The 13048-nt window shown below is 42.5% G+C and overlaps 1 protein-coding gene across 3 annotated transcripts in view; it reads right to left on the bottom strand.

Moving 5' to 3' along the window:
* ankfn1 (ankyrin repeat and fibronectin type III domain containing 1) overlaps positions 1–13048 on the bottom strand; it is a 128362-nt gene that overhangs the window by 40146 nt on the left and 75168 nt on the right. The window contains exons 1-4 of one of the 3 annotated variants that reach the window (XM_035407237.1): positions 11674–11850; positions 10701–10823; positions 6810–6999; positions 2990–3200 (exon numbers count right to left, since the gene is read on the bottom strand). In XM_035407237.1, coding sequence (XP_035263128.1) covers positions 2990–3200; positions 6810–6983 — 385 coding nt within the window. In that variant the 5' untranslated portion in view covers positions 6984–6999; positions 10701–10823; positions 11674–11850. Of the gene's footprint in view, positions 1–2989; positions 3201–6809; positions 7000–10700; positions 10824–10938; positions 11419–11673; positions 11851–13048 lie in introns of those variants that run through there. The other 2 variants (XM_035407238.1, XM_035407236.1) reach the window with 2 other exon arrangements.

The raw sequence follows: 13048 nt of genomic DNA, 5'->3' as shown, positions 1-13048 counted from the left end.
ACAGTTTCAACAGTGACGGCAGGAAATAGCTAATAAACTGATTTTCATTGTAGAAAAAAGTTAAACCATGTTGAAAGAATAATATTAACAGCTGAACTTCATATTTTAAAACAGAGAAAAAAACAGAGGGCATGTCTAAAAGAAAACATAATGGAATACATTCCCTGACAGGATGGCCCTGAGAGATTCTGAAGCATTGGAAAATAAATGCTACAATCTTGTTATGCAGCAGTGGGATGAAAAGCCTAGGACTGCTAGTATTATGGTGGGTTTATGCTGGCCAGGGTTCGAGCTACTGCTGTAAAGGCTACTAGCTGCCGACAATGAGAAATAGCTCTCACGGCACAAACTCTTATGTAGTACTGTGTGCCCTGCAGCGTGAAAACTAGCCATTGGCTAAGTGCATTAGCCATGGGCAGGTTTGTGGTCTTTAAATCCTAATGTTTCTTGGTGGTATTTGTTTCATCGCAGGTATTACAGAGAAAATGACCTTATCTAATGTTTACAGAAACTGATTTAATCCTTTCAAACATAAATGTAACATTTCAGAAGCATGGTGTTTATCAGGCTGTTTGAGAGTCCATTCAATTCACAGCAAGCCAACCCATTGATATCCTGAGTGGTGAAAGCAATTTGTCTGAAATGAAGTCATGTACAGTGCAGTATCATTCTGAAAGGACAGAAGTGTGCATTGGAAAGCACTGTAATCATACAGCTGTGGAACTCTGACTTGCTAAAAAAAAAAGAAAAGATTTTTTTCGGATTTCAATTTTTATTTTTATATGTGTATCATGCTAAAGCCTAATGCAAACTCTACCAGCAGCAATGATAACATAACACAAAACTGCATAAAGCTATTGATTTAAAAAAAAAAATTTTTTAATGGAGGTTCTTTCTAAATAGAAAAGCCTCTGAATGTGTATAGCAAATCAATACTGCTTAGGATCGCTTAGGTTAGTTCTTCCATTGATTGTAAATTGATTTATTTTGCCTCATGTATTGCCCATTCATTTCCATGTAAAGACTGTTTATAAGAAAACACAATGCATATTTAGAAAGAAAATCTAATTATTTATTATATAGGGACAATGAATCATGGAAGATATTCTATAAAGCATTTTCGTTTTTCTCTTAAGAGCATCACAAATAAACTACAGTGTATGGTTCAGTAAATATTAATGTGTTGGGGGAATTCGGTAAAAATGGCAAGAATACATGGCAAAGCAAGTCAAACAAGCTGAAGAGGATGTCTATTTATCATATTTAGATTCTCAAAGGATGTCATCAGGTCATCTCATTAAAAAATGCAAGAGAATACATATTCTCCATGTGAGAGGGGCAAAATCAGTGTGAATGGTGAAATGTTCCTTACTTGCCATCAGTCTCAATTTGTTTGCAGATGAAGTCAAGTAAACTGGAAAAAAGACAGAAAGGAAAAAAAAAAGAAAAAAGTATTTTGGCTGCTGTCTGGAACACACAAGACTGTGTTTGGCCTCCTAGATTTGTCATGGTAAAATGAACGCTGCCTTGCCTGTCCCTCATAGACCGTGAATACTACCGCATGTTCTTTCTGAGCCTTAGTCATGAACCATGACAGAAAAATAAACAAATAAATACTTTGCAAAGAAAACCTCTTTTCATTGGGCCGTTGTGTCAGACCAGACCTCGGGGGAGGGGAGGTCCCCAGGATAAATGATAAAGTAAGTGTTGTGGAACCAGAAAAAGCAATAAAGGTCCTTCCTTACTTGGGGGTCTTGGCTGCTGTGGAAAAGGTGGCAATATTAGACGCCTTGAGGTGCAATTTCCTGTGCTCTGAAGATTGACATCTGGGCACTAAATGTGGTTAATTGAACTAACTATAAATTAATGGCCAAGTCTGCCGATAGTGACCTGACACACACAGTTCTCATTGTTGGGCGGCTGGGAATGTCCTAAATATAGGCATTGTGAGGCCCCAGTAATCCTCATAAATTTGTGCCGTTTAAACCCCAGGTAGGGCCTCTAAATTGTCAGGACCCTAGTTGATTGATTTACTTGGCACTTCTGGAATTACATAAATATAATACATAATGCCCTGGAGGAAAAATATGTTCATGTTTATTTTATGTTTGTTTACAAGGATCAGATTGTACCGTGCGGAGAGTTTGTTTATTAACCTATTGCCGGGAAGGTACAATAAATCACTTAGTATAATTGCCACGCGTTACATGCATCATTGGAAAACTTAAAGCATTTAATGACAAACCATGTTAAGTTTTCAGACGACAGATCTCACCGCACACCCCTCCTCTTTGACATACAAAGTCTCCACTACCATACTTAACGTTTCATGTCAGAAAACATTTTGTAATACAGAGAAGCACTGACAAATTTAAACACTGAGGTCTTGTGGGTTTTTTGCTCGTGCTGTCGAAGGAGGTAAGAAACACCTGTTAAACTGCTGCCGCTGGGGTCCACGGCTGAACGTGCCAACCAGACAGAGTGTTTAATGCCTTTTGGACGCGCAACTGACCAGGACTGTAGGCACAACGGCTTCTGCAGCCCAGAGCTAATCTGTATAATAAACATTTCAGCTTAAACAACAGTCTACAGAAAAAGGGCTTATTAGCCACTCAATACCACTTTGCAAAACAAACACTGACATATTGAGCTTCTGTTTTGACTTGACTTTTTAAAATGGGTTTACTGAGAAATTAATCCTTTTAAAATAAATATTTAAAGTTGGTGCTAAAAACGCAAATAAAATTGTTAAAATTCTGTATGTATGGGAAAGTATGAGACACATGTCTATGTTCAGAGAAGGGAAACAAAGTGTCTATCTCCGATTATCTGCAATCAGCATTACTTCAAAAAAGAAATCGGAAAATAAGACTGTTGTGACCTCTGACACAGGAAGTGGTGCTTGCCTGTCTGCAATGCACATTGATTAAAACAAAAGAAGCAGTTAATAAAAGTGCGGTGAGTCCTCAGACAGGAAGCGGTTACTCACAGTGCGGGCTCTCCCTGGCCCCAGCCTTCAGCAGAAGCTTAGCCACAGGCACGTTGTTGGTCATGATGGCTATGTCCAGTGGGGTCAGGCCCTCGCTGTTTGGGGTGTTGAGGTCGAGCTCATCTGCGGTGTACTGATACAGCAGGATTTGCACAGCGTCCAGGTCCTGCTGCTCCACAGCCTCAAAAAGAGCTTCGCTGCTCTGCATGTTCTATCACACACACAACAGAGGGAACCGTTACAAAGGTACTATTTTACTCCATCAGTGCAAAACACTCATTCTTCACATGCAAACAGCGGGAATAAAAATAGCACATTCATGCTTTCAGCACTCACTGCCAGTACTCATTTGTGGGGGAAAAGTGGATGTTACTTGTGGTTAATTATTATGCATGAGCATCTCCATCAGAGGCATATAATGGACATAAATTGATATGATAGAAAGTACCTGAGAAGACACTGCTAGTTTGTGTGAATCAATTGCTTTCTATTGTAGCTAACTGTGTTTATGACTTATCATGATTCAACAATCTAAAATTCATTAAAGACGTATTGAGCGGTTGCGATTCAGTTATGGGTGAGGATAACAAAAACTGAGTCAATTTGGCATGCTAAATAAATCCAATTATGCTCAATTCAGCACACATGAAAAGGGTTATTTAGAACTGAAAAATTATAGCAGAGATGATAAAATCATTTTGCCAAAAGGCTTTGAAGAAAACTGGTGCTAGCAATATCACAATGAAGGTGTAACTGAGACCTGCCAATCAAATTTAAATAACTGAATGATTTTGTTGTCTGAGTGATACATCTCATTTTTCTGTGATCCGCCATCTTCACCTCTGTGGTGAATTGCTTAATGTTGTTTTACTCCTTTATATATACAGAATAGACACACACATATGTATATATATATATATATATATATATATATATATGACTAAATGTATCTGGACACCCCTTAACTTAGGGCTGTTTTTTCGTGGTTTGGGCTAGTAGGCTCCTTAGTTCCAATGAAGGCAAATCTTAATGCTACATGATACAATCACATCACAATCGCAAGATGATTCTGTGCTTCCCCAACCGTTTGGGGAAGGCCCCTTCAAGTGGCAGCATGGTAATGCCCCTGGGCACACAGCAAGGTCGTTATAGAAATGGTTTTGTCAAGAACGGTGAGGAAGCACTTAATAGGCCTGCAGGCACAGACCACTGACCTCAACCCCAACCAACACCTTTGGGATCAATTTGAAAGCCAACTGCGAGCCAGGCCTAACTGCCCAATCAGTGCCTGGCCTCACTAATGCTCTTCTGCTGGAATGAATCAAATCCCTGCAGCAATGCTCCAATGAGGTTCAATGCAGCAATCTAGTATAAAGCCTTCCCAGAAGATTGGAGGTTATAGCAGCTAAGAGTGAACCAACTCCATATTAATGCCCATAATTTTGGATGAAATGATGGATGTCGGCTGTCCAGACAGTACATTAACAAGCGGGAATCCGCAATAGCTGCGACCGCACATGCGCATGCATCCATGTGTGCATGCATCCACGCACACACCCTCACACAAACACGTGACCTCTTCATTGGCTCATGACCAACATTCCCACAAAATCTTGTACAAATCTGTGAATACATTCGGGAGTTATGCGCCAGCTCTACCTTTGGTCATGACCAACCTCCATACCAAACTTCAGCCTCCTGGGGCAAAAACTGTGGCAGCTACGGGGTGGGACACTTTTGTGGACTAACCGGCCAACCAACTGACCGACCGACAGACAGAGCTATAGAGCTGCGGTCGCAGCTAAAAATTAATATACAAAATATAAATTTATATTTACACTACCCTTATACAAAAAGCTGTTTACAGTGCAGACTGCACTTTTCCCCCAATTTCTATATACATATACACATACTGTACACTCAGCAGTCACTTTCTCAAGTACATATTATCTAGTACTGAGTAGGACCCCATTTTACTTCCAGAACAGTCTGAATTCTTCACGGCATGGTTTCAACAAGGTGCTGGAAACTGGAAGAATTTCGTAGGGATAGGATTTCTCCATGCTACTTGATTGAGATCTGGGGACTGTGCTGGTCATTAGATTAACCTGAAGTCACTGTCATGATCATGACAGCTTGAGATGTGTGCTTGTTTTGTGACATGGCACATAATCCTTCTGGAAGTATCCATTTGAAAAAGAGAAAACTGTGGCCATTAAGAAATGCATATGGTCAGCAACAATGCTTAGGTATGCTGTGCCATTGCAATGATGCTTGGTTGGTATTAAGGGGCCAAACATTTCCACTACCATTACATCACCACCAGTTATCTACACCGTTTACACAAGGCAGGATGGATCCATGGATACATGCCGTTTATGCAAACTTCTGACCCTAGCACCTGCATGTTGCAGAAGAACTCAAGAATCCTTAGACAAGACAACATTTTTTCCAATCCCCCAGTCGTCCGGTTTTATTGATCATGTGACCTCATCTTCCTGTTCTTTGCTGACAGGAGCAGAACTGGCATGGTGCAGCAGCTCAGCCACTTCAAGGTTCAATGTGATTCCCTTCTGCACACCACTGTGGTAAATAGCTGTTATTTGAGCATTTATGGTCTTTCTGTTAGCTTGAAAGAGTCTGCCCATTCTCCTTTCACCTCTCTCTTATTAACAAGGTGTATTTGCCCACAGAACAGCTGCTAACTGAATAATTCTTTTTTTTGGACCATTATCTGTAAACTCTAGAGCAGTGGTTCTCAACTCGGGCCAGAAAGGGCCGGTGTGGGTGCAGGCTTTTGTTCCAACCAAGCAGTTACACACCTGATTCTACAAATCAAGGTCCTTAGTAAAGACTCCAAAGGTTGATTAGTAGGATCAGGTGTGTAACTGCTTGGTTGGAACAGAAGCCTGCACCCACACCGGCCCTTTCTGGCCCGAGTTGAGAACCACTGCTCTAGAGACTATAGAGTGTGAAAACCCCAGGAGGGCAGTTGTTTCCAAGATACAGGAACCACCATGTCTGGCATCAACAATTATACCACAGTCAAAGTTGCTTAGATCATGCATCTTGCCCATTTCAAATGTCTGGTCAAACAACAACCAAACCTCTTCACTGTGCCTTTGTGCATACTTCACTTATTGAGTCGCAGCCACATTGGAGGAGAAGGCTATTTGTGTTAATAATTGGTAACTAATCCAGAGGCCAGTGAGTGTGTGTGTGTGTATCTTAATGCTCATCTTTTCACGTGAGTGGTAATAAGGAGATCGATAAGGCACAATTTCATTGTTATACCCAGTCTGGCTGATTTGTTAGCAAGGAGCTGAAGTTCTGATCTCAGAGATTTAAAAACATTCAGATTCTGATCTGTCAGCAAACACAATCAGTGAAATCTACAGCATTATGGTCAACCATTTTTAAGCTTTCCTCCACTGTCCCATGGACATTCCACTAAATCAGTTTAATTAGAGAAGGGTGCAAAACCCAGCAAGTGACAAGTTGAAGTCATGTGCTGTATACATTGGCAGTAATAGAACAGTAAGATGGCCGACAGAACATGCTGTACAAAAGCACAAGCACTGGAAGATGCTCCAGACCCTGAAGCGTGAAAGAGGGTACGAATGAGGCTGAAAACACTGCAGCTGAGTCACCGACATGCCACATCATCTGGTGAGGGGTACAGCATGTTGCTGTCAGTGAACACCATTTATGGTTACGAAAATGTTCCCTAATCCGCCTCACGCTGATTCTAAAGTCCCACTCCCACAGTGCACGCTCAAAAACACTCAAAAAGATTGCAGAGCCGGGGGGGCACACTCACCGAGGTCTTGCGTAAGCGGTCCGAGCGGCCGAAGAAATAGGCCTCGTCGAAGGAGGAGTGGCTGCCCTTGAGCTTCTCAGAGAGGTTCCGGTACAGGCGCTTGGCGGCGCTGGGAGACGCAGGCCCGCCGCTCTTCTTGTGGGACAGATGGAGGTTCTGCATCTGCTGCGTCATGCTGGCGGAGAAGTTCCTGAGGACATTAGACAAGCCCGAATGAGGCTCCAGGGTTCGCCAGTTTCACCGCCAGATTCACAAAACACGGAGGGAGGCAGGATATATTAATACATTCCATCATAGCATGTGAGCCTGAGCAGCTGCCGGCACGTCATGTTATTCACTTGCATTGATAAAGTTTCATAATATTTACATTCACATTTATAAGATGCTCTTATCCAGAATGACTTCAACAGCATCCAGCTTAGTTTTCTTTTTTTGAATACGCAATCCACTTTAAGAACTGGATATTTACTGAAGCAATTCAGGTGAAGTATCTTGCTTAAGGGCACAATGGCAGTGCCCCATCTGAGAATTGAAGAAGAAACCTTTGAAAGTCCATTTCTGGAACCATCACACTACACTGCCACGGTTCTAGAATAATGTCTGTTTTAACTTAAAGTTATAACCATACTCCCATATTTTTTAAAATGTATACAACCACATATGAATAGGCAGACCACACCTGAAATAGAGCTTCTTACAATACAAACAGTGCAAGATTAACACCCATGGAAAATAAAACTACTGAATCAGTGTTTTCAGTACCCTTGAAATTATTTTTAAAGCAACACTCACCATTATAAAAATAAATAAATAAATCAGAATGGAGATCTTAATTTAGAATTAAATAAACAATGGTTGAATTGTGTGGATGGAACCCACATGACCTCGTGATATACTGTCAAATTATGTCTTTATTACTTTCGTGCCCTGGTTTCCAGATGTGGAGCACCGCGGACAGGAGTCTGTCTCCCGCTGTAGCAATACCGTGGGTGTTAAAGAGATCTGAGAGCACTGAGCAGGGAGAGAATGGGCTCTTGACTGAGGAGAAGCTGGCACTGTTATATAACAGGCATAAACCACTAAAAGACACTCCCTGATAGTACAGGCACTCAAAGAGCGAGAACACATGATTTACATGTACAGAATACACAAAATTATAGTTATGAATCATAACAACGAGGCCATTTACAGTGCCATAGCTACATACATGCATGTATTAACACATGAAATACTGTAGCTTTGAAAAGACAACCTGCCACAAGAGTTTATCATATTTTAGGCTGTATTAAGACTACCCTTCCTTTTTAAGTGGGAGGTTTTTTCTGGCATGGAAATTCCTATCTTAAGAAATATACTTTTGAAAATCTGGACAATCTGTTCATTTTTAGCCATAAGAAAACAACTGATAGTACTTGGCAGTACCTGCCAAAACAAGAAACCTGTCTGAATCATAGTGTATTAGATTATACATTTTTTTGTTCTTGTTGTAATTTTGAATGTGTGCTCTTTATTTCAAGCTTAATACATCCTCTCCATTATAAGCAGTTTCCTTGTAAATTAGCAATAAAGAGGGACATGAGTTAAATACATAATGGCATTTAAAGCACTGATAAACAAAGCAATTTCCAAAAAAACCAAAAAAACAAAACCCCAGCACGGTACTACTTCAAGCTATTTGTGACAGCGATGGACAATCATGTGGAATTATCTATAAGCAAGGCTTGAAAATGCCAAAAGCTCAGATATGTCCATTCTTTAATGGCTTATGGTGTAATCGTCATAGCTTACACTAATATTAAAGGAAACATTCAGACAGACAGTATTTCACCTTAAGCTAACATTGATTTCCATTTTGACCTTGCATTTATGTTCTTCATATAAATTTCCTGAAGTGTGGGAGTGGGCGTTACACAAAACCCAGTGAGAACAAAATGTTCCTTCTATAAAGTTTTACAGCACAGGTAAAACTAAGGAAAAAAAACATTTGGTAGAGAAATGCAGACAAAATGTATATATCTACATATGGCTGGCAAGTGATATGAATGCCAGATCATCTCTCAATTTACAGCTCAATCAAACCTAATTAACAACATGGGAATACAAACCAGAATGCATAATATTTCCAGGGCACCAGTGTTGGAAAACACAGAATAAATGCGCTTAGGACATACCCCAGAACTGCATATTCACGCAGTAAATGAACTGTACAGTGCTGCTGTGAGCAGTGGCCCCAGCTCACTGCTGCTGCACTGAAGATGGGTGGCAGGGGGGCAAACTGTCACAGTGTTTCACCACAAGAGTTCATTCAACAGAATGGCATGACCGATAGCATGACCCTAATGTCGTGCATGCTAACATAACACAAGCGGCGTAGGTTCTGGTCGTAATAAAAAAAGAGAAGAGCGACTCAAACAGAGAACAGGCTGCTCCACAGCCCCGCTTATAATTAAATCTGCGAGGTGTCTGGGAAGACGAATAATGACAGCGCCCTTCCATCTGATCTCCCGATGATCAGAGCCTAATCTGGGGCGAGCGCATGCGGGAGCACACGGAGCGCGCTCAGTGCGTGCGCATGCAGCCCTCAGGGCCATTCTCATGGAGCTGCTTCCTGTGTGGGTTTGAGGAAGAGAAGTCTAGTCTGGAAAGCTGTCTTTGGTGCAGACCTGATATAAACTCTGACCACACATCTTACCATGAACAGGCTTTCCCTTTGGGTCACTGCTGCACCAGAACTGTTTCCACAGCCATGTAGAGACATGGTATACAACACACACACATGTATGCGCACACATAAACACACATGTACACGCAGACAAACACACGTGCACACAGAGATGCACAAACGCACATGCACGCATGCACACACACGCGCCCACACACACACAATTACGCTGCAAAATAATCAAAACACGTCTATGTTTGATAGTGTAATTCATTTCATCTTATAACTGCCACTGAAAATGATGGTTATGCCAATCACTTGTCTGCTTCTGAGATAACCCTATTCTAATCAAACAGACAAGATGCAACAAGTAGAGGATATAAAAAAATACCAATCATAATTAGAAACAGAAGAACTAGATAAGTGAGTTTTCCATTCCAGGAGAAGATTAGAGTAAATTATTATGACACAAGATCCACATCAAGGGAAGCAAGTTAATCAAATGAGAAATGAGTAGAAGAGTTCACATTTATTATGATTATTATTCATCTGCTTAACAGATATCCCTATACATGGGATACACATAAAGCAATTTATGGACTCCGCTCAAAGTAGAGTGGCAGCTCCCCAGCTGGGTCTCAAACCTGCAGCCCACTTGTTGCTTGCAGTCTGTACCGAATGCACCACAATGCATCACGGGCACGCTGTTCAGATACAGACGCACAGACTGGCGAAAGTCTGGGTCTGAAAACTGATGAAAAAGTCAAAACCAACAGATTTGTGACTGAATCATTCATAAAAAGGTCCATCGAAGCAGACTAACAGTTTTTTCTCTGGGCATAGCACAGATGCGAACCACTGCAGTGAAATTAAAATTTCGGCACTACAAAGGGACATTAGAGTGAGTCCTCTTTTGTGTGACCGAAGGACCACTTTGCCTAGGGGAAAAGCGAGCAAAATGCAACACACAGACTGCTGTTCATTGCGTTTTCCTTGTAAGTATCACAATTTATAAAATATAATCTTGGTATCATATCTCTACACACATTATCAACAACTTTCCAGGGCTACAGTGTGGATGAGCAACCTGTTACATGCACTGCCTGGACTAGTATTCCGGAATGATTTCCATCCCTTTCAGCTGATGCACAGAAAAGCACAGAACTCTGTTTCCAAAGCCACAGGATGGGGATGTGCGTGGAAGCGGGGCACGGAGGAGAGGCGCTCACCTGTCCAAGCTCTGGGAATTTCCGGGGGAGCCAGCGAGAAAGAGAGGTCTGAAGTCCTTGATCAGCGCATCGCTCTGCCTCTGGTTGAGCCTCTGAGCCAGCCGGGTGATCTTGCTCTCTGACCTGAGGGGACACGGAGGGGAGTCGGTCCTCAAACCCGGCGGCGGCGGCGGTGGCCGGTGGCAGCGCGCGCGCTGGCGGGGGCGAGACGCGGCGACGGCCTGGCGGCTGCGGGCACCTGTGACTCCGGAGCGCTCTGTGCGCGCATCTCAGAGCCGCGCGCTCGCGACGCCGGCGCTGCTCTCGGCCGGCGAATCGCCGATCGGGAGAGAGAGGGTCCTCCAGAGAAGGGGGAGCGCGGATGAGCAGCCCGTCGGTGATGAGTGCGCCGACAGCAGCAGCTCAGCAGCCCCACAGAGTCTTCTCAATGGGCTCTCCCATCAATAGCATGCAAATGTATACAGCGCAGAGAGAGAGCGAGGGAGAGAGGGGGAGAGAGACACAGAGAGGGAGAGGGAGAGAGAGAGGTAAAAGGGGAGATAAAGAGCAAGGTAGAGCATGAGAGAGGTGGAGAGACAGAAGTGGAGAGAGAGAGATACAGAAGGGGAGATAGAGAGAGAGGTAGGAATAGAGAGAGAGACAGAGAAAGAGAGGGGGACCTGCGTTCTGTACTGCTCATCGCACTCTCAGTTCTTATCTGTGAGAGCAGCTGCTTCATCTACATGGTAACAGCTGAGCTGAGAGCTGTAACAAAGGCAAAAGCCACCAATTTACAAGTGACCCTGTCTACACCTTGACAACCAGAAGGAAGTACTGAGGAATAAAAAATAAACAAGGCAATCTCTAAAATACAGATCTGATTAGGTCAGGCAATAACATGATTTTGTCTATCTCTTTGACATAGACCACTTGTATTCTATGTCTTATGTGTTTAATAATGTAAGGAAAGTAAGACATAAAAGCTGTTTCGTACCTTGCTTTTTCCAGCAGACCCTTCTAATCTAATTGAAACCATTTAGTTCCTAGCAACAGCATTAACTTGAGAATGCCTGCTCATTGAGCGTAATGATACTCCGTCATCCCTGAATATCCTTAGTGGCTTTAAACATGATGATGCACTGGGTACTCCTGTGTGACACAGCACCCGCTAACATTTATTGCTTTGTACCCGGAATGGAAAATTACAAACTTGCTTGCCCTCACAGACCATGCTTGAAAAAAAAATCTGATATGTATTATACAATATACACAATTAATTCAAATAACTACAAATTCTGATAGCAAAAAAGGATAATTAACTTAAAATTGTACCAAACATACCATGGCAAAAGGCAATTTCATTATAACGAATTTCTCCAGGTTACCACCACAGATAGTTTTATGAAGCGCAGCTATTCTGTAAACAGTGGAAAAAAACGTGCAGAGGGAGAGCGGTGTCACACCTGGACAAATTAGAATTCTTCAGCGCTCCTCATTGCTGGCAGTGTACGGGGACTGTAATTTTCTCTATTCAGGAGGTTACACATGACACAGCGGGGACCCTAAGTGACGCTCCTCCCCGGAATGTGCTAATGTCACACTGAATGCGCGCTGGCAGCGCAGGGCAATTAGCCGCACGAAGCCTAGACGGGGCGGAAAAAAATCGATCCTCGCATCGCGACACGACAAGCGCAACCTGCGCGAGCCCAGCCCTGGGGGATCAACTCGCCGCGGTGCTCCTGAACGCACAACGGCTGTTAAAACCAATGTATAATGCGCAGTAATGATCTGCTCTGCTAGCTTATCTGCGCTCTGCGTGTGACGACCCTTACATTCTCGCAATGCCCCGCCGCTCTTCCAGAAAATAGGGGGAAAAGTTCATTCATGTTTCCTTCAACCGGGTTTTAAATACACCGCTACAAAAGACATTACAGACGAAGCAAAAACGTGGCACAAAATGGAATCATGCTGTTTGGTTCTGTTCCATTAACAGTGCCATTCTGGAGGGTAATACTAATGCAGAAATACAGGGCAACAAGAGATCTCTGAATTTTTACTGCAGTGCTAATTTTGATTGATTTGGGTTTAGCTATGTGTACCGTGCAAAGGAAACCTGCCCATACTACATGAAACCACCACTGATGTATATCACATTGATTTGCCATTTGCCACGGACCTGTCAGAATGTTCTACAGCGAAGAAAGGCTAATTAGAACAGTGGCTTAGTAAATATACAGACTTATATAAATGAACCATGGTATGGTTTTATCGGAGTGAATATGATTTAAATGTTTACTTTATCTTACCTGTGTTAAGTAACGTGTACACTCAATGCCTCACAATAATAGCCATGCAGTCGATTAGGCGTA

Source organism: Anguilla anguilla, chromosome 2 (genome assembly GCF_013347855.1).
Source record: "Anguilla anguilla isolate fAngAng1 chromosome 2, fAngAng1.pri, whole genome shotgun sequence".
In the NCBI taxonomy this organism is placed as follows: Eukaryota; Metazoa; Chordata; class Actinopteri; order Anguilliformes; family Anguillidae; genus Anguilla; species Anguilla anguilla.
This window is presented reverse-complemented; position numbering and strand designations above follow the sequence as displayed.